Source organism: Eubalaena glacialis, chromosome 10 (assembly GCF_028564815.1).
Source record: "Eubalaena glacialis isolate mEubGla1 chromosome 10, mEubGla1.1.hap2.+ XY, whole genome shotgun sequence".
NCBI lineage: Eukaryota > Metazoa > Chordata > Mammalia > Artiodactyla > Balaenidae > Eubalaena > Eubalaena glacialis.
The window spans coordinates 5,187,093-5,209,976 of NC_083725.1; the positions used below are offsets into that span (position 1 = coordinate 5,187,093).

Sequence of the window (22,884 nt, forward strand, 5' to 3'; positions counted from 1 at the left end):
ACCATGGAACACTGAATAGAGGTAAAATTTATTGTTTTCTCTCTAAAAACAAATATTTTGGTTTTATTACAACAAGAGTAAATAAAAATGTATTTCTGTATATGAACAGGAGAAATCAGGGCAAAAGATGTGTTGAATGGAAGATGAAGAGAAGTGCTTATAGGAACCTACTTAATTTGCTAATTTTGTTTCAGCCATCATTCTTTCTAAGGCTTCTCTAATCAATTTAAAGAAGCCTTTGCATAGTTCCTCATTGCCTGCAAAGCACACCTCCGGACTACGCTACTGTGCCATTTTCGGCCGTCTTCCTCTTCCGTTCTCCTGTTCTGCTCTTTCTCCCTGTGCGCGCTGGGCCCTGTTTCTGTGTCCTCAGAACACGCCACGTGGTCTCGTAGCTTTCCCTCTGCTCCTACTCCTCCGACTGTTCCTGCAGTCTGAAATGCCCTCCTCCCCATTTTGCCCACTTGAAATTTTCTTTGTATTTAGACTCAGGCCATAATCTTCTTGTCCATGAAAGTTTCCCTGACCATCTCTCCCCGGCCCGACTCTCCCGGGCCTGTCTCTCCCTGGCCCATCTCTACCTAGGCCCATCTCTCCCTGGCCTGTCTCTACCTAGACCCATCTCTCCCAGGCCCATCTCTCCCTGGCCCGTCTCTCCCTGGCTCATGTCTCCCTGACCTGTCTCTCCCTAGGCCTGTCTCTCCCTTGCCCATCTCCCCCAGGCCCGTCTCCCCCTGGCCCGTCTCCCCCTGGCCTGTCTCTCCCTGGCCCGTCTCTCCCTGACCCGTCTCTCCCTGGCCCGTCTCTCCCTGGCCCGTCTCTCCCTGACCCGTCTCTCCCTGACCCGTCTCTCCCTGCCCTGTCTCTATCTAGGCCCATCTCTCCCTGACCCGTCTCTCCCTGACCCGTCTCTCCCTAGGCCTGTCTCTCCCTGGCTCATCACTTCCAGGCCTGTCTCTCCCTGGCTCATCACTTCCAGGCCCGTCTCTCCCTGACCCATCTCTCCCAGGCCTGTCTCTCCCTGGCCCGTCTCTCCCTGGCCCGTCTCTCCCTGACCCGTCTCTCCCTGGCCCACTTCTCCCAGGCCCGTCTCTCCCTGGCCCATTTCTCCCTGACCCGTCTCTCCCTGCCCTGTCTCTATCTAGGCCCATTTCTCCCTGACCCGTCTCTCCCTGACTCGTCTCTCCCTAGGCCTGTCTCTCCCTGGCTCATCACTTCCAGGCCCGTCTCTCCCTGGCCCGTCTCTCCCTGGCCCGTCTCTCCCTGGCCCGTCTCTCCCTAGGCCCGTGTCCTGTTTGTCCTCAAGTCAGATCTAACAGCAGCTGTTTCACTTGCTCATGAAATTGCAGTCTCCTCACAATTGACAAGTGTGTCTCATTCATCCGTATCTCCCCCACAGGATACGTGCACAGTGGATGCACAATTAAGGCCTGTGGAATTACTTTATCTTAATATTTACTACTAAAATAAAATTTTAGAATACAGCTTTTAACTTGTAATCCCTGACTTCAGAAAACCTCAGTGATTTCCCTTTGTGCCAGAATTATATACAAAATCTTTAGCCTAGAATTTAAGGTGCTCCATAAATACTGAGAACTCACTTATCTTTGTGACCTGTTTTTCCCTTTGCTCCTCTCTGGTCAGCATCAGAACATGTTTCCTTATTCTCCACTCATTTATGCTTTGGCTCCGCCCCTTCCCCTGCCTGTGGTCTTTCTTCTGCCTGAGATGACTTACTCCGCTCTTCACGGAGGCTCCTTCAGCTGCTGCTTCACAAACTCGATTGCGCCTTCAGTCTGCCTGAGAGAGAGAGAGTGAAAAACTGTAGACCATCATTCGTTAGGGTGGGGCCTGACATTCTGTATGTCTAAGAAACTCCCAGGTAATTCCATAGTACTGGTCCTAAGACTATGTTTTGAATAACGAGGGACTACATTTCAGCCTACGGTAGCTATTCTTTGTGTCACTCATTTGGAAATAGTGTATGGCAATGAGTTATTTTGAATTTGATGCTTTACTTTTTGTGTGTCTTTCTTCTTCACCTAGATCGTTTTGCTTGTGGATAGATATTCTATTTTATATTAATTTGTATCCTTTATACATAGTGTTTGTATTAGAACAGTTGATTAATAATTATAAACAAGAATAATGTCCACTATAATTATCAAAAATGTTTCCTAAACTCCCATTTATGTTTTAGCCAGTGCTAGGGGTGGGCTCGATCTAATCCTTGCCATAAATAAAGCAACTTTTCCATTTCTGATCATTTCCAGTATTCGTTCATTCACTGATCAGACATTTATTGAGTGCATACCAAGTACTAGGGCTAAAATGGTGAACACAACAGACAAAAATAGTGTTATTTTGTTGTTGATATTCAAGTGGGATGAGAGGGAGAGAAAGAGGCAAACAGACACATTATATATATACTAAGGTAGGTAAGTGCTCTAGAGAAAAATGAAGCCTGGAAGGGGGGTTGGTACAGGGGTTAGGAAGTACTGGGATGTGGTTCATGTGGGGTTGTAATTTCAAAGGAGGGTAGAGTGGTTGGGGACAGGCTCATTAGAAGGTAGCTTTTGAGCAGAGATGTGAAGGAGATGAGGAGCAGAGATACGCACGTACCTGGGGGAAGAGCTTCGGAGAGAGGGAACTGCAAGTTTAAGGGCACTGAGCCGAGTGTGAGTCGGGGCTGTTGAAGGATCAGTGGGAAGGCCAGCTTGACTGGAGCAGTAAGTGAAGACATAGGATGAGATCTGGAGGTGAAAGGGCGTCAGATTCTCCTTGGGGCTCGGGTGCCACTCTGTGGATTTTGGCTTTCATTTAAAATTAGATGGGAAGACGTTAGAAGGTTTTGAGCAGAGCTGTTTGACCTGCCTCACCTTACGTAAAGGATCACCTTGCTTGCTGTGTTCAGGACAGGAGATGACATGGGTGTACGCTGTGGTGATGAGCCCACCAAGAGATGTTGGTGGCTTAGACCAGGAGGGTAGCTGTAGAAGGAGTGAGATGTGATCTAATTCTGGATATGTTTTTGGCCATGAAACTGGCAGAGTTTACAGACGTACTGTCAAGGGTTTGAATAATTCGGGTAATTTTTATGACAGAATGATTGGAAGGTAGCCTTTGCCTTTCCAGTGAGTTGTCTTGTTGCCCCCGCTGCCCACACGGATACATCTTAGTCCTTCACAGGATAACCTCCATTTGTTAAATACAAGAGAAAAATAACAGGTGACCTCTCCTGTGCCATCAGCAGTCTTTAGAAGACAGAGCATAATGCTTTTCAGTCAGCCATATTTTTTAACTTTTTATTTTGAAATAATTATAGTCTCAGAAGAAGTTGCCAAAATAGTACAGAGAGGTCCCATATACTCAAAACCCAGCTTCTCCCAGTTGTAACACCCTACATAACTATACTGTACATTATCAAAACCAGGAAATCGACACTGTCGCAATGCAGGGAACTAGATTGACAGACCTCCCTCCAGCTTCACCAGTGTTTGCACACACTCATTCTTACTCTGTGTTTTTATGCGGCACGGAGTGCAGCCTTTAGGTTACAGGTGAGGGTCATTTTGTCACTCTCCTGCACTCAGGCAAACTACCGTCGAATTTATTTATTCCTCTCTGTGCTCATATGTTAAGTTGTACTGAGTATTCCCCCAAATGGCTTTTCTACAGCATGGATTCCTCTTCCCCTTCCCCCTTCCTTCGCTCTCTCATTCCTCTTTCCCTTGCCCTCCCTTGCTGTCTTCAGTGCTGAGGAGGGGGTGGAAGGAGGGGTGGCTTTGCTTTCTTCCACCATGAATAAACTTTAAGAGCCTCATTTCCTATTCAACAAAATCCATAAATTCACAGCTGTTCCATTGGTAAAAATTAACATGTTTTGTTCCTGCCACACACTGGAATTCTCTGTGGTCTTTCAAATTGTGAAATCACATCGGTTCATTGTTTTTCTTATTGTGGCCTACCATTTATCAACACTTCTTTATTCACCACTATGATCAGAAAGGAAGGAATGAATACATTTGATCAGTAGCAGATTTTGGCACTGTGCGTGATAAATGCTCCCTGGGTATCTTGAATTCAACAATTCCTACTTGTTTGACCTTGGCAATTGCTTAATCCTCTGCCTTGGCTTCCTCATCTCTAGCATGGGAATAGTATTCGAATCAACTTCATAGGGTTATAATGAAGACTATCTGTAAAGTACTTAGAATCTGTCTGGCACGTGTAACATTATTTTGTTTACTAAAAACAAATATGTGAACATGAATTTACATTGGTATTAGTAAAAAGTCATTTGGAACAGAAAATACGTTAATCTCTTCCAATTCATTTATTTCTTCCGATAATTCTAATTGGGTTAACACAGTGCAGTACTGTTATTTAGTATAAATATTGAATCTTTTCAATGTTTTTATGAGTAGAGCTACAATTTTAACACTTGGGCAGTGTATAAAGGAGGAGGTCATAATCAGGAAAACTTAATTCTGGATTTTTTTGGTATTGAAGTATAGTTGATTTATACTGTTGCATAATTCTGGATTTTTAATCCTGAAAAAACTTTTCAGGTTTTAAAACTTTTTATTTGCATATTAAAAAATTGTGCATTCCAATCTCAGAATTTTTCACACAGAGGCAGTATAAGTTGATAATTTTTTTTGTCAGTCTAAGTAGAAAGCAATCACAGCTCATTATCAGCAAAGATATTCAGAGTTATGTTTTCCTAGCCTGTTGCTGCCAGTTTAATGATTCAGCCTTTTACAGACAGTACTTCCTTCTTGATCAGTTACTTTTCTTATTTTATTTGGGCGTAAATACCATCATTTTTATAGGATACATTGTCTCCCACGTGGATAGCAAATATAAACAACTGAATAGTAAGTGACTTTTTAAAAAATTAAAGACTGAATATCAGTTTCATAGTGGTGTTATTCTGAGCAGAAAATATGCACCTGTGTGAAGCTGGTGGGTGGAGTCATACTGGTGAAGCCTGTTTAGCAAGTGTGGTTGGGCTGGGGCGGGTCTCCTGTGCTGCAGAGCAGGACGTGCAGAGAGAGAGGATTAAGCTCCTCCAGGCAGCACTCTCGCACACGCAAGCTGCTCGGCTTGACGAAAGACCAGAAACAGGGCCAAGAAGACTGCTGAAAGGGGCCCCGAAAGCAGAGCTGGAACCTCAGAGTGCCGTGAAGATTTGACTTGGAGTTATCCCGTGGTGGATAAGGTCTGAGCCAGTGTGATTATGATTCATTGGGCACGCTTTTGCATGGAATGCAGAGCCGTGGTATCCTGTCGAATCTACTGCTAAGTGCAGTCACCTGGAATAATTGTAATTATTGATCCTAAAACTTGTGCCACAGCAAGAGGTAAGGACATCTCAATCAATTATTCAAATGTTTGACCCCAGCAATACTCAGAATATTTCACTGAGACTGTTTTTATATTACATTTGGGCACATGCTTCTTTGGCTGCTTTTAGGTGAGTGGTTAATTATTTAGTTATCCAAAAAATTGAATAATTGAGCTTTAAGGTTTGTCATGTTTGTAGAGAGATGATCATTTTTTCAAGTAGATCGTACTACATAGGTATTATCTCTTACTTTCCTAGTTTTAGGAAATACTCATTTTAAAATTTCAAATCAGCTTATTTCTTAATGCTTTCTAGACCTCAGGTTAATGTACAAAAGTTTGCATGTTTAAAAGAACATACCTTTGTTTCATAAGCAACAAGTGTATATCATATTTAAAAATTTTTCCTTGCTGGGTAAATAGCATCTCAATTATTGACTAATAGAAAATAGGCAGCACTGCTTTACCATAAAGAATTTGGTAGACTGTATAAAGAGACTGTTCAAATTAGCGCAAGGAAGTAACCCTTCTGCCCTTTTATCTTCAAGTATTGGTTTTTTTTTTTCCCTCATTGACATCAGTAAGGATAACTGTCTCTATCCATGATATATTTGTATTAACTCTTTTTTCCTCGTGCAGAGATTTTCTTACCATTAGTGTAGTATTCCATATTTATATGGTGCTTCTTCAGATCTTGGTTATAAATGCTTTTCATTAAGATAACATGGAGACCACAATTTTCTCTGAATCACAGGTTAGTCCTGTTAAGAAGCTGAACATTTTTCTTTTCTACTACTCTTTAAATAATATTGATATTTTAATTTTCAAAACGACAAATGGGGGAACCTCAGAATTTAGAGCTCTTTTTCACTGTCAACTTTTAAAGAGGCACCAGTTGCTCATATGATAATGGTTTGAGACTGTAACTTCTCTTTTTTAACATATTATGTAGTACTATATGATATTCAGTAGGAGAGAGCAGAAATCTGAAGTTTCTTAGGTTAAGTTTACACATAAGACAATTAGAGGGGGAAGAACTAGGAAGTGACTCTGTGTTTGTGTGCACCCTTCCTTAGTGATCTCAGCCCTGAATTTAGGAGGTACAACCAGATGTGATCAAACCTGGTTTGGAAAGCTGACTCAGGTTCTGATTAGCCCTGTACCGTGGAAGATTATGAAAAGTGTTCAGAGAAATTATAGTGGTGAAGTAACTCCTGTTTATTGACACTTGCTGAGTTAAGTGGTTGGCATATGTAATTTCATGTAAGCATTGTAGTAACCCCGAGTGATAGTACTGTTATAGTCATTCTCATTGTGTATTTGAGGGAATTGAGACTTAAATAAGTCATTTGCTCAAGACCTTGCAAATTGGGAAGTGATTAGAGAATGGATTCAAGCCCTTAGGTCTGTCTGACTGCAAGGCTCATGTTCTTATTTCTCATGCCAAAGGTCAGGTCTTTTGTAGGGCAGGCTTCTAAGACTTCTGCCTTTAAATAAAGAGTTCTTGTTATCAGTTCTGTCTTCTTCAAATATGGAGCTTTGCCCCTCCAGCTCCTGCAGAAGAAAATGTTGGGGCGGGGAGTTGGGGGAAACAGCCCACAAAAACAAACAAAACCCACCCTGATCATATCAGTGTTACACACAAAACTTCATAGCTTAATAAAGTGCAGAGGGTTATTTGACACCAAACTGAATATGATTACATTTTAATCTAATAAAAAAATAATTTCAAGAAAAGTATTTTCACACTGTTAAGATTAAGGTTCTACATGTTCAGACTTATAGAACTTTATGATGTTACTGGATTCCTAAGAATATGTAGTTACTATAATTTAATTTTTATAAGAGATATATAAATAAGTGTTCTCTTAAAATAGTACTAGTTTTTAAGCTTCATATCAAATAGTACTAGTTCATCCTGGAAAAATAAGAGCTCAGATCACTTAAAAATTCTTAGCAGAGATGCTTCTATAGTCTTTTTATTATAACCCACTCTAGTATTAGAATCCTTTAGTGTCAGGAATTTATAGCCACCTCATGTTTCCTCCTACTCTCCTCTGCTAAAATGCAAATCTTTTTATTCTGTATTTAGAAATGAAATTAGTCAGAGTCTTTTATATAACTAAAGGGGTAAAGTTAAAAAAATTTCTTACTTTGTTTTTGTACAGAGTTGAGGAACAAAACCAATCACATTTATTGTTTTAATTTGTAATTTAAAATTTTAAAATAAAAATCAGTATCAGGGGCTTCCCTGGTGGCGTAGTGGTTGAGAATCCATCTGCCGATGCAGGGACAGGGGTTCGAGCCCCGGTCCGGGAAGATCCCACATGCCGCGGAGCAACTAAGCCCGTGTGCCACAACTACTGAGCCTGCGCTCTAGAGCCCGCGAGCCACAACTGCTGAGCCCACGTGCCACAACTACTGAAGCCCGCGCGCCTAGAGCCCGTGCTCCACCACAAGAGAAGCCACCACAATGAGAAGCCCACGCACCACAACGAAGAGTAGCCCCTGCTCTCTGCAACTAGAGAAAAGCCCGTGCGCAGCAACGAAGACCCAAGGCAGCCAAAAATAAATAAATAAATTTATTTTTTTAAAAAAATCAATATCAGTTTTAGCAGGAAAAATGTAAAATTTACTTATATTACCCTAAAATCACATAAGCTAAATTTGAGCATTCTTATTACTATTATTTTTAACATCTTTATTGGCGTATAATTGCTTTACAATGGTGTGTTAGTTTCTGCTTTACAACAAAGTGAATCAGCTATACGTATACATATATCCCCATATCTCCTCCCTCTTGCCTCTCCCTTCCACCCTCCCTATCCCACCCCTCTAGGTGGTCACAAAGCCTTTATGTTCGTTACTGAAATTCATAGCTCCTAGAAAAGTAAATGTATCATGTAAATAATGTCTTATTGTAACCTGATGCCCATTTTCCCAAGGGAACTATGATTTTTAAAGCTTTAACATAGCACTTCCTTTGTGGTTTATCACTGTTTATGTCCTGCTCTAGCAAGAGCAGCAGCATGAGGTTGCTTTGGTTTCATTCTTAACCCTGAAAAAGAGACATATTTTTATTCAAATACTCAAATATTTTAGTTAACCACAGGCATGCTATTCCACGTAAGAGTTGTGTTGGATATTCTGAAGAAGCAATTTGTTGCCAGTTTTCTGCTTCTCTTTTTCCAGATGAATTGTTCTCATCTCCTCTGTGTCTGAAAAGCTCTTCTCTAAAATTTACTACAGATTTATTTTCTAGATCTATTAGTGTCATCCATTTGCATTCCACTCAGTAATGCCTTTTGAAATGCCTCCTCTTCTCTCTTACGAGTAAATGGAAGCCTATTTGACTTATGTAACTGTTAGTAGCTTTACAAGTTTTCAAACAAGAGCCATTACTGTAGGTGCTATTTTAAATTCAGTATTGCATGAACGTGACATTTCTCAAATACCTGGTTTCCTCCCTTTGAGGCTGGAATGTACAGATATCAGAACTGTTACAGTCGTCCACATTCCAGAGCCTCATCCCTGGGCTGGCCCCAGATATTACCCTGGCAGCTGTTACACACATCAGTTAGAGAGCTGTGCTTTTTCTCTTACTTCTGGAATTGTTTATGATATATTGATCAAAGATGATTCTCTACTTTCTTATTCCATAATAACTTCAACAGTATGTTAAGATTTAATACTCAAGCTTATCTACATATTTTCTTTGACATCTACTTTGGGATGGGTGGGGGACGTCAGTGAAACTCAAGGCTGAAACTGCTTTATTCCTGCTTTAAAAATTAGAAGAAAACTCAGTAGTTCCTATGAGACAGTGAGGATTTTGCATTTTTGAGTATCAACCTGGTAGAATATAAGTTTTCAGAAATTCCAGAACGTATAGATACTATTTACCTTTTTTTCTCTTACTACAGTGAATTCCTGAAACGTAGTTCAAAAATTAATCTTTATAAAGTATATGGCACTTTCTAGTAAAAACAATATTATAAATGGCCATTGTAGTGTTCACCAGGGACTTGCTAGCAAATAAATCAAAGAAACAATAGTGTATCATATATTATGATATTACTGGAATTTCTATATTTTCCTTCAATTTTCATTGGAGATCTGGTTTAGGATTCAGTTTATCTTTTTCTTCCTCTTGCCTTTTTTAGGACTGGGAACAGGCCAGTGAGTGGAGGCAGGGAGAGGGCAGATCTAGCAAGATAGACCAGAAGATTTACAGAGAGAAAAATAGAGTCAGTGACAGAGTTTCTTAGATGTGTCCTTATTCCATCAAATAAAAACCTACTCTGAGTTTGGTTTGCAAGAAACTCTTTAACTCTGATTTGGATGGTGTTTTTTGTGAGACTAAAAAAACATATCATCAGAATCATTCATGTGTATTTGCAGTCATTGGCTTAAAGAACTTCCTTTACATCATTATTCATCCTTTTGCTTTATTTATGTTAAAGCTCTTCTATAGTATGAAAAAGGAAAAGTTACAAAAGGTTTTATATTTCAGTTACTGGAAGAAGTGTTTTTAGTTCAGTTTGTTTAATATTTGAGTAACATATAATCTTGCTCATACAGAAATTTTTCTTTAAAAGTTTGTCAAATTACTACTCTAGTGAATCAGTTTAATTTCTAAGTCCGTTTATTTTCAAATAAAAGCTTTGTTGGTTTAGTTTAAAACTAATTTAACTGATATACTCAAAGCTATAAACTAAGTAAATATTATATCATATTTTTCCCAGCATGAGTGCTGACTAAACTGGTTCAAAAGCTATGTTTCTGAGTTGCTGACAGATCCTTTCAGGACATGCTAAAAATAAGTTAATTTTGGCATCTCTTCTCAATATCCCTTTTAATAAATTTGAAAATGCTAAGTAACACAGTTCACTTCAGCTATTTAAGAATGTAAATATAAATCTATATCATATTTCTTTGCTGCTATTTAAGGCATCAGCAACCTATTACAGTTTTCCCGTTTTTAGAATTCTTTGTCTATACTTGTACCCTATAGAATTCTTTTATGTTTGTGTTCTTTTATTGAATGACACTTCTAATATGTTTGCAGGATCCCTGTGTTTTTTACAGTTTCTAAGAGGGACTCTTGCCTTGGCTTAAGGCTTTAGTTTTTTAAGTTGCCACTTGCCTTCTCCAGTCTTTCATACTCGTTTACATCCCTGCAATGGATACAGGGCAAGTAGGAGTAAAGGAGATTTACCACATGAGTATAAAAGCAAGACTTTAAAAGTGCATCTAGTTTGTCACGTTCAAAACTTAAAAATTAAACAAAACAAACTAAATGATTATCTTAATAGATACAGAGAAATCATTTGATAAAGGTCAACACTTGTTCATTTTATGTATCTTGGCAATTAAGAATAGGGAGTTTTAAAAATCTATTTAAGGTTTCTACCCAAAAACCCAAGAAAATTTTATTCTTAATGGTGAGACATAAGAAACAATCTATTTGAAGTCAAGAACAAGATCATCATTTATTCAAGGTTCAGTGAAATTAGACAAAAAGACATGGAAGGGATAAATATGTACTATTTGTAGATGATTATCTACAAATCCAGAAGAATCTACTGTCAAATTATTAGAAGTAATAACAGTTGAGCAAGGTTGCTGAATGAAAGAGAAATAATACAGTGACAACAGAGTACCTAATATTTATTAAGGTTTTTTTTTTTTCTATCCAGCAGAAAAAAAGTGCTTTATATTTAATTCTCACAACATCCTATTAGGTAATTACTATTTTTAACTTTTTCATAGCTGAGGAAAATGAGGTCTGAGAATTAGGTACCTTGTCCACAGTCATACAGCTAGAAGTCACAGAGGCATGATTGGAACCTCAGTAGTCTGTCACGCCATGCTAATTGTGTTTCTATATACCAGTAATAAATTATTAGAAACTCTCATTTAGAAAATAGTACCATTTACAATAGCAATGAAAATCATAAAGTTCCTAAGAATAGCTATAACAAAAGTAAGTAAGACCTTTATGGAGAAAGATTAGAAAAACTTACTGAAGGACATAAAAGAATCTTAAATAAATGGAGAGATATACTGTGTTCATTGAAAAGAAGTCAGTTTTCCTCTAAAATAATCTGTAATTCAGTGCAGCTTCAATCGAATTCCCCAAAGTTTTTTTTCCTCCTATAATTAGAGAAGCAGATGCTAAAATTTGTATGAAAGAGTAAAGGGCTAAAAATGTAAAGGCAGTTTTGAAGAATAAGAAAAAGTGGAGGGACTCATTTTTCCAGGTATTAAGACCTATAAAATGCTAGAAATGAAGAAAGTGAGGAATTGATGAAGAGAGACTGGTAGGATTGAGAGAACACAGAAACAGACCCTCACATACTGTACACACTTTTCATATAAGAATTAACCTTACAAAGCAATAGAGAAGGAATTATCCAGTAAAAGGTGATGAAGTAATTGGTTGTGCATAAAGAAAAAAGCAGTGCGATTATATCTCTGCCTCATCCTAAACATACAAAAAAGTTCAAAGTCAATTAAAAACCTTAAAGTGAAAAAGGTTTAGGAAATAAAAGATTTAAAAGAAATAAGACAGTATGTTTATGACCTTGGGTAGGGAAAGATATCTTAAAGCATGGAAACCATACACAAAGACGTGATTAGAAATTTAGACAAGATAAGCCAAAGACTGGGAGAACATGTTTGTAACATGAGTAACTGACAGGGGACTCGTTTCCAGATTATATAAAGAATTCTTGCCCATCAGTAAGAAAAAGACAACCAAATAGTAAAATGGGCCAAGGATGTGAACAGTTATTTCACTGAAGAGGAAGACTGAATGACCAATGAACATGAAACAATGCCTAATCTCATTAGCAAGCACAGAAGTGCACTTTTAAAGTGGAATAAAATTTCATACTGATCAGATTGATAGAAATGAAAAAGTCTGACAGAACTGAATAGGACAAAGAAATGAGGAGTGGAATCCTGAAGTACACCCTATGGGAATGTTATGTTGGTAAATCATTTTAGAGAATATTCTAGCAAAGTTGAAATATGGTTGAAAAGTACATACTCTACAGCCCAGATGTCCTACTCTTCAGCGTGAGTGCCAGAGAAGTTCTCTCAGCTGTGTCAGGAGACACCAGATTGCTCAGTGCAGTACTGGCTGTGATAACAAAAACTTCAAAACTCTCTGGATGACAGTCGACAGAATGGGAGTGCAGCTGTAGTATATACTTACAGGGGAAGACTATAATGCAATTAAAATGAATATACTGGGCTTCCCTGGTGGCGCAGTGGTTGAGAGTCTGCCTGCCAATGCAGGGGACACGGGTTCGAGCCCTGGTCTGGGAGGATCCCACGTGCCGCGGAGCAACTAGGCCCGTGAGCCACAACTACTGAGCCTGCGCGTCTGGAGCCTGTGCTCCGCAACAAGAGGGGCCGCGACAGTGAGAGGCCCGCGCACCGCGATGAAGAGTGGCCCCCCGCCTGCCACAACTAGAGAAAGCCCTCGCACAGAAACGAAGACCCAACACAGCCAAAAATAAAAATAAATTAATTACTAAAAAATAAAAATAAATAAATAAAATGAATATGCTGAGCCACAATTATATATTCTCAAAACAGATAACTTTGAGGAAGGTTTGATATAGTATGATTCCATTTCTACAAATTTTAAAAACTTGCAAAATGATAATATATATTGCTTATGGCTATGTACATGTACAGCTAAAGTATAAAAACGTGCATGGAAATGACATAAATCGCAGCAATATCTTTTTGGATCCATCACCTAAAGTAATGGAAATAAAAACAAAAATAAACAAATGGGACCTGATTAAACTGAAAAGCTTTTGCACAGCAAAGGAAACCATAAGCAAAATGAAAAGACAACCTACAGAATGGGAGAAAATATTTGTTGTTTTTGTTTATATGTATCTGGTAGGTTGGTTACATTTCCCTGCCTTGGAGAAGTGGCCTTTTGTAGGAGCTGTCCTTGGCGTCCCAGCAGCGAACTCCCCTCTCATCACCAGAGCTTTGTGCTGGGCTTGGGTCACAAGCGGCTGACTGTGGAGCCCCGTGGGGGCCTGGGGCTAGTGCTGGCTCACTGGGGCAGAGTCAGGGTTCAGGAGAGCCCGGGGCTGTTGCCTGCCCACTGGTGGGTGAAGCCAGGTCTCTGGACTAGTGCTGGCCTCCTGTAGGGCAGGGCTGGGTCCTGGGTTCTGGCTGCAGAGCCCAGGGGTCCTAGAGCTGGTATCAGATGGCTGGTGAGTAGGGCTGCTTCCTGGCACCCTTGGCTGTGGAGTCTGGGATGTCCCAGAGCTTGTGTTGGCCGGCTGGAGGATGGGGCCAGGGCCCAAAGCATGCTGGGCCTGCTGCCTGCCTTCTGGTGGTTGGAGCTGGGTCCCGGGGTCTCTTTCTGGAGGTCCCTGGGGGTCCCAGGTTTATTGTCTGTGCACTGTTGTGTGAGACCGGGTCCTGGGTCCTCTGGTGGGCCTGGCTGTGTCTAGGGGTGGCTGTGGGCTTTGGGAGTCTTAAGCAGCCTGTCTGTTGGTGGGTGAGGCTGTTTCTACACCCAGTTAGTTGCTTGGCCTGATGCGCCCCGGCACTGGCGCCTATAGGCTGATGGGTTGGGGGCTGGGCTGGGTCCTGAAGCTGATAAGCTAGAGAGAGGATTCCAGAATGGTGCTTGCCAGGACCAGTGTCCACATGGTAGACCGGACTCCTCAGAAATGGCTACCACCTGTGTCTGTGTCCCCAGGGGAGCTGCAGTTGCTCCCTGCCTCAGAGAGACTCTCCAAGATCAGCAGGCAGGTCTGACCCAGGCTCCTTTCAAATCACTGCTTCTGCCCTGGGTCCCGGAGTGTGTGAGATTCTGTGTGCCCTTTAAGAGTGGAGTCTCTATTTCCCCCAGCCCTCCGGGGCTCCCAAAAGTAAGCCCTGGTGACTTTCAAAGCCAAATGCTCTGGGGGCTTGTTTTCCTGGTGCAGGACTCCTGAGCTGGGGAGCCCAGCATGGGACTTGGACCCCTCACTTCTTTGGTAGAAGCTCTGCAGTTAATACCAATCTCCCGCTTGTGGTTCATCCACCCCGAAGGTTTGACTGTATTGCAACTCCACCCCTCCTACCTATCTCGTTGTGGTTCTTTTTTTATATCTTTAGTTGTAGAAGATCTTTTCTGGTAGGTTCTGGTCTTTTTCATCGATGATTGTTCTGCAAATAGTTGTAATTCTGGGGAGCCCATGAGAGGAGGCGAGCTCAGAGTCTTTCTACACCATCTTGGCTGATCTTGAAGAGCAGAATTTTTTTTAGAAAACTAGTCTGTGTATATAATAACAAAGTAAGGGAAAAATCAATTTGACATTGCTTAGAGAAAAGTCCTTTCTCCATATCTATTGGTATAAATATATATGTTGTTGTACGTTAAATGAAAGCAAGTTTATGGAATTTTGTATTAAAATTTGAATCTTTTCATGTTTATTTAACATAAAATATTTCAAAGTATGCAACAGAGACAGAATTTGAGAGGTTATAAAGACCCTTAAATATCCCAGAGTCCAGTTGCCTGTATTTCTATTCCAGTCTCTTAAATTTCCATCAAATGGTCATCTAATCTATGTTTGTAAAAATTTGAGCAAAAGACAGGACGTTGTGTACAATTGTGAAAATCCATTGGACATGTAAACCTTACACTCATACTTTATTATACCTTAGGTTAACCAAGATAATCTCCTCAGGTATTATGCATCCCACCTCTACCCTCTCACTTTGTCTGCTTGGCCATATGAATTCATTACAGATCTTAGAACTTGATGCATATAATCAAATAAACCTAATGCCAAGGCCCTTATCTGACACAAATCATCTTCCTTTAATTTAATTTACTGAGAAATTACTCCAAGCCCAGACTTCTCTCACATCAGTCTAGAAGATTTCTAAGACCCAATTTAGAGAACTCTGATTTAAGTGAAGTATTATGAGAAAAGGAGAATTCTTAGGATTTGCTGGAGAAATACTATACTTGTGTAGTTAGAAACTCCCGGTGCCCTGCCTCTCCATGTCAAGGTTCACCGTGCCCCTATAAACTGGTTGTTGGTATCATAAAGATTTATCTTGGAGATACTAAGTTGTGTGTCATACTGCTAAAGCTTTTAACTACTGGAAGAACTGGTCTGGTTGGATTTGTGTCAAGTTTGAAAGACGATTGCAAGCATGAAATCTTGTCTAAATGATATGGAAGAAAGTAGCCTTGTGGCACATGTTGCATTTTAACCCTAGAGTAGGGAATTTGAATACACAGTGGTATGATTTGCTTTTGTCTAAGTACTGTTTTGTGTTTTATTTTTTATGCATTTTATCTGTGGAAATGTCTGTTATCATTTTCATTTCTCTGATCCACCATATTTGGTGGACCTTAACCCTAACACACTTCCCACTGCATTCCAAGGTTCCTTTGCTGAAGTGGGTTTATAAGCACTTACCTGTCTAAAGCCAGTCCCCCACTCTCCCTTCCTCAGGAGAAGTCTCCTGATTTCATTGACAGTATTCCGTGCTCTGTTCCTCGAAAGGTAGTTTTACTAAGAAGTTTACTAGTTTGTTATAAGAAAATGGGTGGGGGCAGTGTAGTGTCCAAAAGAAACTTCTTTTAGCCATTTTATTGTCTAAGAAATGGGAAGAAAATATAAAGTGAAGAAAAAATTAATATGAAGAGACATTTATATTTGGAAGTGTTGTTAGATCTTCAAATTTGTAACTGAATTGAGTATTTTTATTAGTTTAAATTTCCAGTGCAATGAAATTTGTCTATCTCGATAGGTAATTGATTATTTAATTATGGATGCCAGAGTTTTTCACCATAACTATCTCTAAATTGGAATGCCAATTGTAATAACAATAACAGCAACACTAAAACTGTGTAGAACATAGTTCAATCTTTCTTTGAAGACTTAGAAATTATTTAAGATTGTATGTCTGGTCACCATTATGAATATTAGTTATTTTGGTATCTCACATTGGGATATAGGTTGGCAGGAAGAGACCACACCCACCCCTCATTCCCATTACAAGTTTAGGTTTAAAGTTCCCAATTTATTTAGTAGTGTTTTTGGAAAGGTGACAGAAGCAGCGTGGCCACGCCGAGTAGAAGCCGGGTTACGCGCATATCAGCACAATTTCCCAGAACCCACAAGTGCCAGATGGGGGCACAGAGTTGCTATTGACAGTCTCCACTGGTCTTAATTTTGTGTCATACTGCAAGCTCCTACTTGAGTCTTAGGTCATTATTTAGGAAAAATAAATATGAATGGTCTTTACCCTACAGGAAAAGATAGCCAACTTTCCTTCTTCTTGAGCCAAACTTAGGACACCAAAGACAGTCAAAGCTACCAGGTGTCCTCGAAAGTCCTGTTCTACCCAGGTTGCCCTCTGACTAATGTAATTTTATTGTGTATGAGAGTTTGGTCGGAGGAGCATGAATACAAATCTATTTCCGTATAGGTATCGCTGAATTGTGAACGTATTTCCTGGTTAATATATAATTAATTTCAATCAGTAATTCGAGATACGATACTGCTAACTGATGTGAAGGAAATAAACCTATTGCTCTCTACTTGCAGGGAGCCCAGTTCAATATGGCAAACTATCATGGCAGTTTTTTTTAATGTTCTAGCTCCATTTATGCTGAAAATCGTCACTCCCTTCCTTCCTTTCTTCTGGGGAGTATTTTAAGAAGTCATAGTCGTTCTTCATGATATTCAAATCTTTATGACGTTCCAAAGCTGGCCAGTGGGAGTCCATTCAACTCAGTTCTTTTGACATGGCTCCTGATGGGTGTGGGTGCTTCCCCTGCTTTCTGTCTCAAAAAAATATCCCAGTCTCACCTTGTGCTTGCTTGCTATCAACTTGCAAACAGGCATTTCTCCAAGGAGTCCTGGTTTATTTTGTTAGGGAATGATATTTAGAAATCCAGGTCTGAGACCAAAGGCATTCATGCAACTGGAATGTCATTGTTTCTAAGCCTTTTCAGTAGCTAGAGCTTAGGGAAAATGTGTGTATATTTTAATTTTGAGTTCATGTTCCAACTCATAGCTAACATTAGGGTTATTTTTTCTTAAATTCCTTTATTTTATTATTGTATCTCCTTTCTCTCATACAGTTGAAAGAAGTTAAATATTACTTGGTAGTTGTTTTGTCCCTAGAATATACCCTGGTAATCATGTGCAGTTAGTTTATTGTTTACAAGGCATTTAAAATATTTTCTCTCTGTTGACAATGTTACCAATTTGATATATTATTAGATACATTTCTTAGGTTATTTTCAATCTTAGGATTTTCTTTTTTAACATTCTAAATTTATATTTGAACGTGTAGAAAGAACATTAACATAATTCAGAAGTCAAACTACCTAAAAAGGTATATTCAGAACAGTCTCATTTTTTATCCCCACCCTTTCCCCACCCATTTTTTTTACCCATTATTATTAATTTCTGGTTTATCCTTCCAGTGTTTCTCTTTACAAAAATAAGCTCTTATGTACACACATACATGTGTTTATTATGTGTTGTGAATTTATGTGTGTGTGATGTATTTATTCCATATCCTTTCTTATGCTAAATATACTGTTCTCTACCTTCCTTTTTGACTTAATATATTTTGGGGATTGCTTCATATCAATAGTTAGTGATCCTCCTTTAAAAAAAAAAAGCCAAACAGCAGTCCTCTGTGCAGATGTATCCATTAATATTCAATCAATTTCCTGTTAATGCACATTTAGGTTTCTAATACACATATTGGGTTATTTTTAAAGTAACCTTTCTAAAGTGTTTAAACTCTTCAGTGTGTTTTCATTGCATAAAATCCAGACTCTGTATTATGGCCTCTAGTGCTGGCCTTTACCTACCTCTTCAGCCTCATTTCATACAGTCTTCCTTGTTCACTACACTCGCATCTTCCAGTTCATATATGACTTCCTCGGACCTTCCCTGACCACCTTATCAAGGTATTGGGTTGGCCAAAAGGTTTGTTCGGTTTTTTCCGTAAGATGGCTTTAGTAGCGCTTAGTTGTCTTTAACTTCATTCGAAACAATTTTGTTAGATTGTATCGTGGCAGCTGTCATATCAGCGTGCATTTTAAAAAAACTTATCAAAATTGGTGAATTTTTGTGTAGCCACTTTAATATTGAAGATGGAAGGAAAAAAACAACACTTTCGGCATATTATGCTTTATTATTTCAAGAAAGGTAAAAACGCAACCGAAACGCACAAAAAGATTTGTGCAGTGCATGGAGAAGGTGCTGTGACTGATTGAACGTGTCAAAAGTGGTTTGCGAAGTTTTGTGCTGGAGATTTCTCGCTGGACCATGCTCCACGGTCGGGTAGACCAGTTGCAGTTGATAGCGATCAAATCGAGACATTAATTGAGAACAGTCAGTGTTATACCACTCGGGAGATAGCCGACATACTCAAAATATCCAAATCAAGTGCTGAAAATCATTTGCATCAGCTTCGTTATGTTAATCGCTTTGATGTTTGCGTTCCACATAAGTTAAGCGAATAAAACCTTGACCGTATTTCTGCATGCGATTCTCTACTTAAACATAATGAAAATGTTCCATTTTTAAAACAAATTGTGATGGGCGATGAAAAGTGGATACTGTACAACAATGTGGAATGGAAGAGATCGTGGGGCAAGCGAAATGGGCCACCACCAACCACACCAAAGGCCGGTCTTCATCCAAAGAAGGTGATGTTATGTATATGGTGGGATTGGAAGGGAGTCCTCTATTATGAGCTCCTTCCAGAAAACGAAATGATTCATTCCAACAGGTCTAATTGGTACTGCTCCCGATTAGACCAACTGAAAGTAGCACTCGACAAAGAGCATCCGGAATTAGTCAACAGAAAATGCATAATCTTCCATCAGGGTAATGCAAGACCTCATGTCTCTTTGATGACCATGCAGAAACTGTTACAGCTTGGCTGGGAAGTTCTGATTCATCTGCTCTATTCACTAGACATTGCTCCTTTGGATTTCCATTTATTTCGGTCTTTACAAAATTCTCTTAATGGAAAAAATTTCAGTTCCCTGGAAGACTATAAAAGGTACCTGGAACAGTTCTTTGCTCAAAAAGATAGAAGATTTTGGGAAGATGGAATTATGAAGTTGCCTGAAAAATGGCAGAACGTAGTGGAACAAAACAGTGAATATGTTTTTCAACAAAGTTCTTGGTGAAAGTGAAAAATGTGTCTTTTATTTTTACTGAAAAACCAAAGGAACTTTTTGGCCCACCCAATAGTTTGTTTTTCTCATCACTATTACTACATTCTGTTTATTTCCTACTAGCAGTTAAAAGCAATCTGAAATTACCTTGCTGTCTTAATTTAGGCTGTATCATACAGTGGCTAAGAACTTGGGTTTTGAGCTAGACCGCCTGACTTTTAATCCTGGTTCCATGACCTTAGACATGTTACTTAGCACTCTGTGCCAGAGTTTCTTCCTCTAAAAAGGGGGTAACAATAGTATTTTCCTTATAGGATCCTATGAGAAATGAATGGTTAATAAATATAAACACTTATGCAGTTGTTGGCACGTAACTAAGCATAAAATAAATGCCGGCTGTGTGGGTATTATTATTTGTTCATTGTCCTTCTCTCCTCAGTAAGCTCTGACAGCAAGAGCTTGTCTCACTTGTTGCCCACTGTACTCTCAGTTCCTGAGGTACAGGAGGCACTTACATGTTTGTTGCTAAATGAATAGTAGTTAAAATTCAGTTCCCATCCCTTTGAAACATTCCTGGAAATCTGACTAAAAGAATGTTTTCTCATGTACATCATATGCAGTTGCCAGATCCAACAGATATTTTCATCAAATTCGGCGTCCAAGTACAAATGCCTACTTTTTAACATGTGTCTTGGAAGTTCTGGCCAATTATTAAAATCTGAAAAAGAAATCAGAAATTCTTCTTATCAGAAACAGGATGGAATTACCATATTTACTTTAACACAATTATATATCCATGAAATCCAAAAGGATCAACTAAAATTCTCCTAAAATGGTTGAGAGTTTAGAAAATGATCAGATTTGAGCCATACATAAAGAAATAATTTTCCAGTATACCAGTAACTACCAGTTAGGACTGTAATTGAAGAAAACTATTATTCTACAAAAGCAGCAAAAAAAAAAAAAAAAAAGGTAAAATACTTAGCAATATCCCTAACAAGAAATATGTGGAATGTGTCTTTTCATAAAGAAAATTAGAAAACTTTACTGCGAGATATAAAAGCTTTAGAAAACTGATGACACACCCTGTTTCCAGGTAGAAATATTGACTATTATAGAAATTAAAATTCTTTCAAATATATAAATGTAATGTTAAATTACCGTAAAGCAAACTCATTTGTTTTTATTCATTAATCTTCTCACAATTATTTTAAAGTTTGTTAGAGAATGTTCAAAAATGAACAAAAATGGTTTGATGACCATACTTTTAACAACAAATATTCATAACACACAATCTGCTAGCAACTAGGGGAGAATAAAACTCATACAAGTCAGTAACTTTTAATATACTAATATTACAAGTGTGACATACTTCTGAAGTTGCCCCAGTGTGCTATAAATGTCTCAGCAGATAAGAGACCATGTCATTTAACTTTGTAGCAAGGATCTCAGATACAAGCGAGGTTGTAATTTACCCAGTGTCACAGCATGTTAGAGATAGCATCAAAATTATACTGACAATTCTAAGTAAACTTTAAGTAATTGGTATAGAAAAAATAAATTTCCTCTTTAATCTGCGTACAGTCTAGGATGACTACCTTGTCCCAGTTTGCTCAGGACTTCCCTGGTTTTAGCACTGAAAGGCTCATGTCCCAGGAAACCTCTCAGTTATGGGCAAGCCAGTTACAGTTGATCACCTTTGTACAGTTCATAGAAAAGATGCTTAAGTCTGTAAATAGAGTTTCCCCCAAAATGTAAAGAGAGTGTTTAATCTGGTCAGAGTAACCCATCTAGTGGTCCATTTAGGCCACAAGTTAATCTCAGTACACAGAATTCCTACAGGAGGATTCATCAGTTCAAGGGATTTATGATTTGGGTTCACTCAAGAAACTACAGCAGGGTTCAGTAAGACTCCTGTAATCATATACAAACTGAGTAGGAGGATTGAGGCCATGTGGCTTAGTGTTCTATCCTGCAGCTAATCTCTGATCTTATGGTAATTTGTTGTGTGTTGACTTCTAGAGTAATTTTCCCTGCAGGCTGCACTTCTCAGCAAAAGTCAGTTTTCTAAGGATTTGTTTGCTTTCAGATCTTTTGCTGTTATCTTTCTAACATATAAGTCAGTGGAAATATCTTACTATATGTAACTTATCTCTTGCCTTGATCTACAAAGGATTTAAGGTGACATATTTGGTGTACTATAGATGAATGTTAATAGAAAATCTAATGCTTTTTTATGTGTGTGTGTGTCTTGTACTTACATAGCCATTAGTTTGACAAGTGTGATCTATATCATAATGCAATGAGAAAGAGGGAGTTGTTTATTTTTTCAGTTTTACATTCCAGATTGTAAATGTCATGAAAATTTCTAACCACTAAATAAAATATTGTAGAAATTAACTAGAAAAGCAGTTTCTAGATTTACACCATTTTAAGTCTTACTTATCATGAAGATCTCCAAAGCAATATAAAACTCAGGTCCCAGTTGTCATCCTGTAGCACGCTTGGGTAGCATTGGGAAGATGGCTGGTTTACCACGCTTGATTTAAAAAAGTCACAAATTATAATACTTCAGTTTGCTCACAATCCCATCAAATAAGATCACAGGCTCTTGAGAAGAACATGCAAAGCCCTGATATTATTTATAAAGCAACTGTTTCTGCAACTTCTGCTGAAAATTTCCTACAGAATATAAAGTATACTTGTAATAGATTATTTTGTAGTCAGCTGTTGAGATCTGCATTTCTTTTCACACTAAGTAAAAATGTGACCTCTTGCCCCAACTAAGGTATTTTCTCTTTATTATTATTTTTTAGTATCTAAAAAGCACGGCAAGCTCATTACTTTTTTACGGACATTCATGAAGTCTCGTCCAACAAAACAGAAGTTGAAGCAGCGTGGGATCTTGAAAGAAAGGGTATTTGGTTGTGACCTGGGGGAGCACCTTCTGAATTCTGGTTTTGAAGGTAAAAATAAAATTTATGAACTCATAATTTTAGTTTCTGACCTCTCCCTGTTGATTTCCTATAATCAGTTAAAGTAGATTAGGCAAGCAGTACCTATTCCAAGTAAGTTCAGCAGCACGTATGGAACGTTCTCAGGTACTCACCTGAGTTCTGGGGTAGCTGAGAATCAAGGGGGGCCTAGGAATGCACTTTGGCATCAGAGATGCTTGTGATCTGTTCAGGAAGAGGAAAACATTCACACAGAGGGTATAGTAGCTCTGCTAGTTTACATTATTTTCATATCTGTCCAGATAGCTTCCTCAGCCAGTTTTCCTTCTCACAGTTTATTCTAAAATGTTGATTTCTCTTTTGAAAAAAAAGTCATAGTTT

At 38.8% G+C, this 22,884-nt stretch overlaps 1 protein-coding gene across 6 annotated transcripts in view; it reads left to right on the top strand.

Annotated features, from left to right (window-relative positions):
* ARHGAP32 (Rho GTPase activating protein 32) overlaps positions 1-22,884 on the top strand; it is a 291,298-nt gene that overhangs the window by 228,683 nt on the left and 39,731 nt on the right. For 5 of the 6 annotated variants that reach the window (XM_061203062.1, XM_061203063.1, XM_061203065.1 and 2 more), the window contains one exon: positions 22,366-22,515. In XM_061203062.1, the coding sequence (XP_061059045.1) occupies positions 22,366-22,515 (150 nt within the window). Of the gene's footprint in view, positions 1-5,085; positions 5,367-22,365; positions 22,516-22,884 lie in introns of those variants that run through there. The other variant, XM_061203067.1, reaches the window with a different exon arrangement.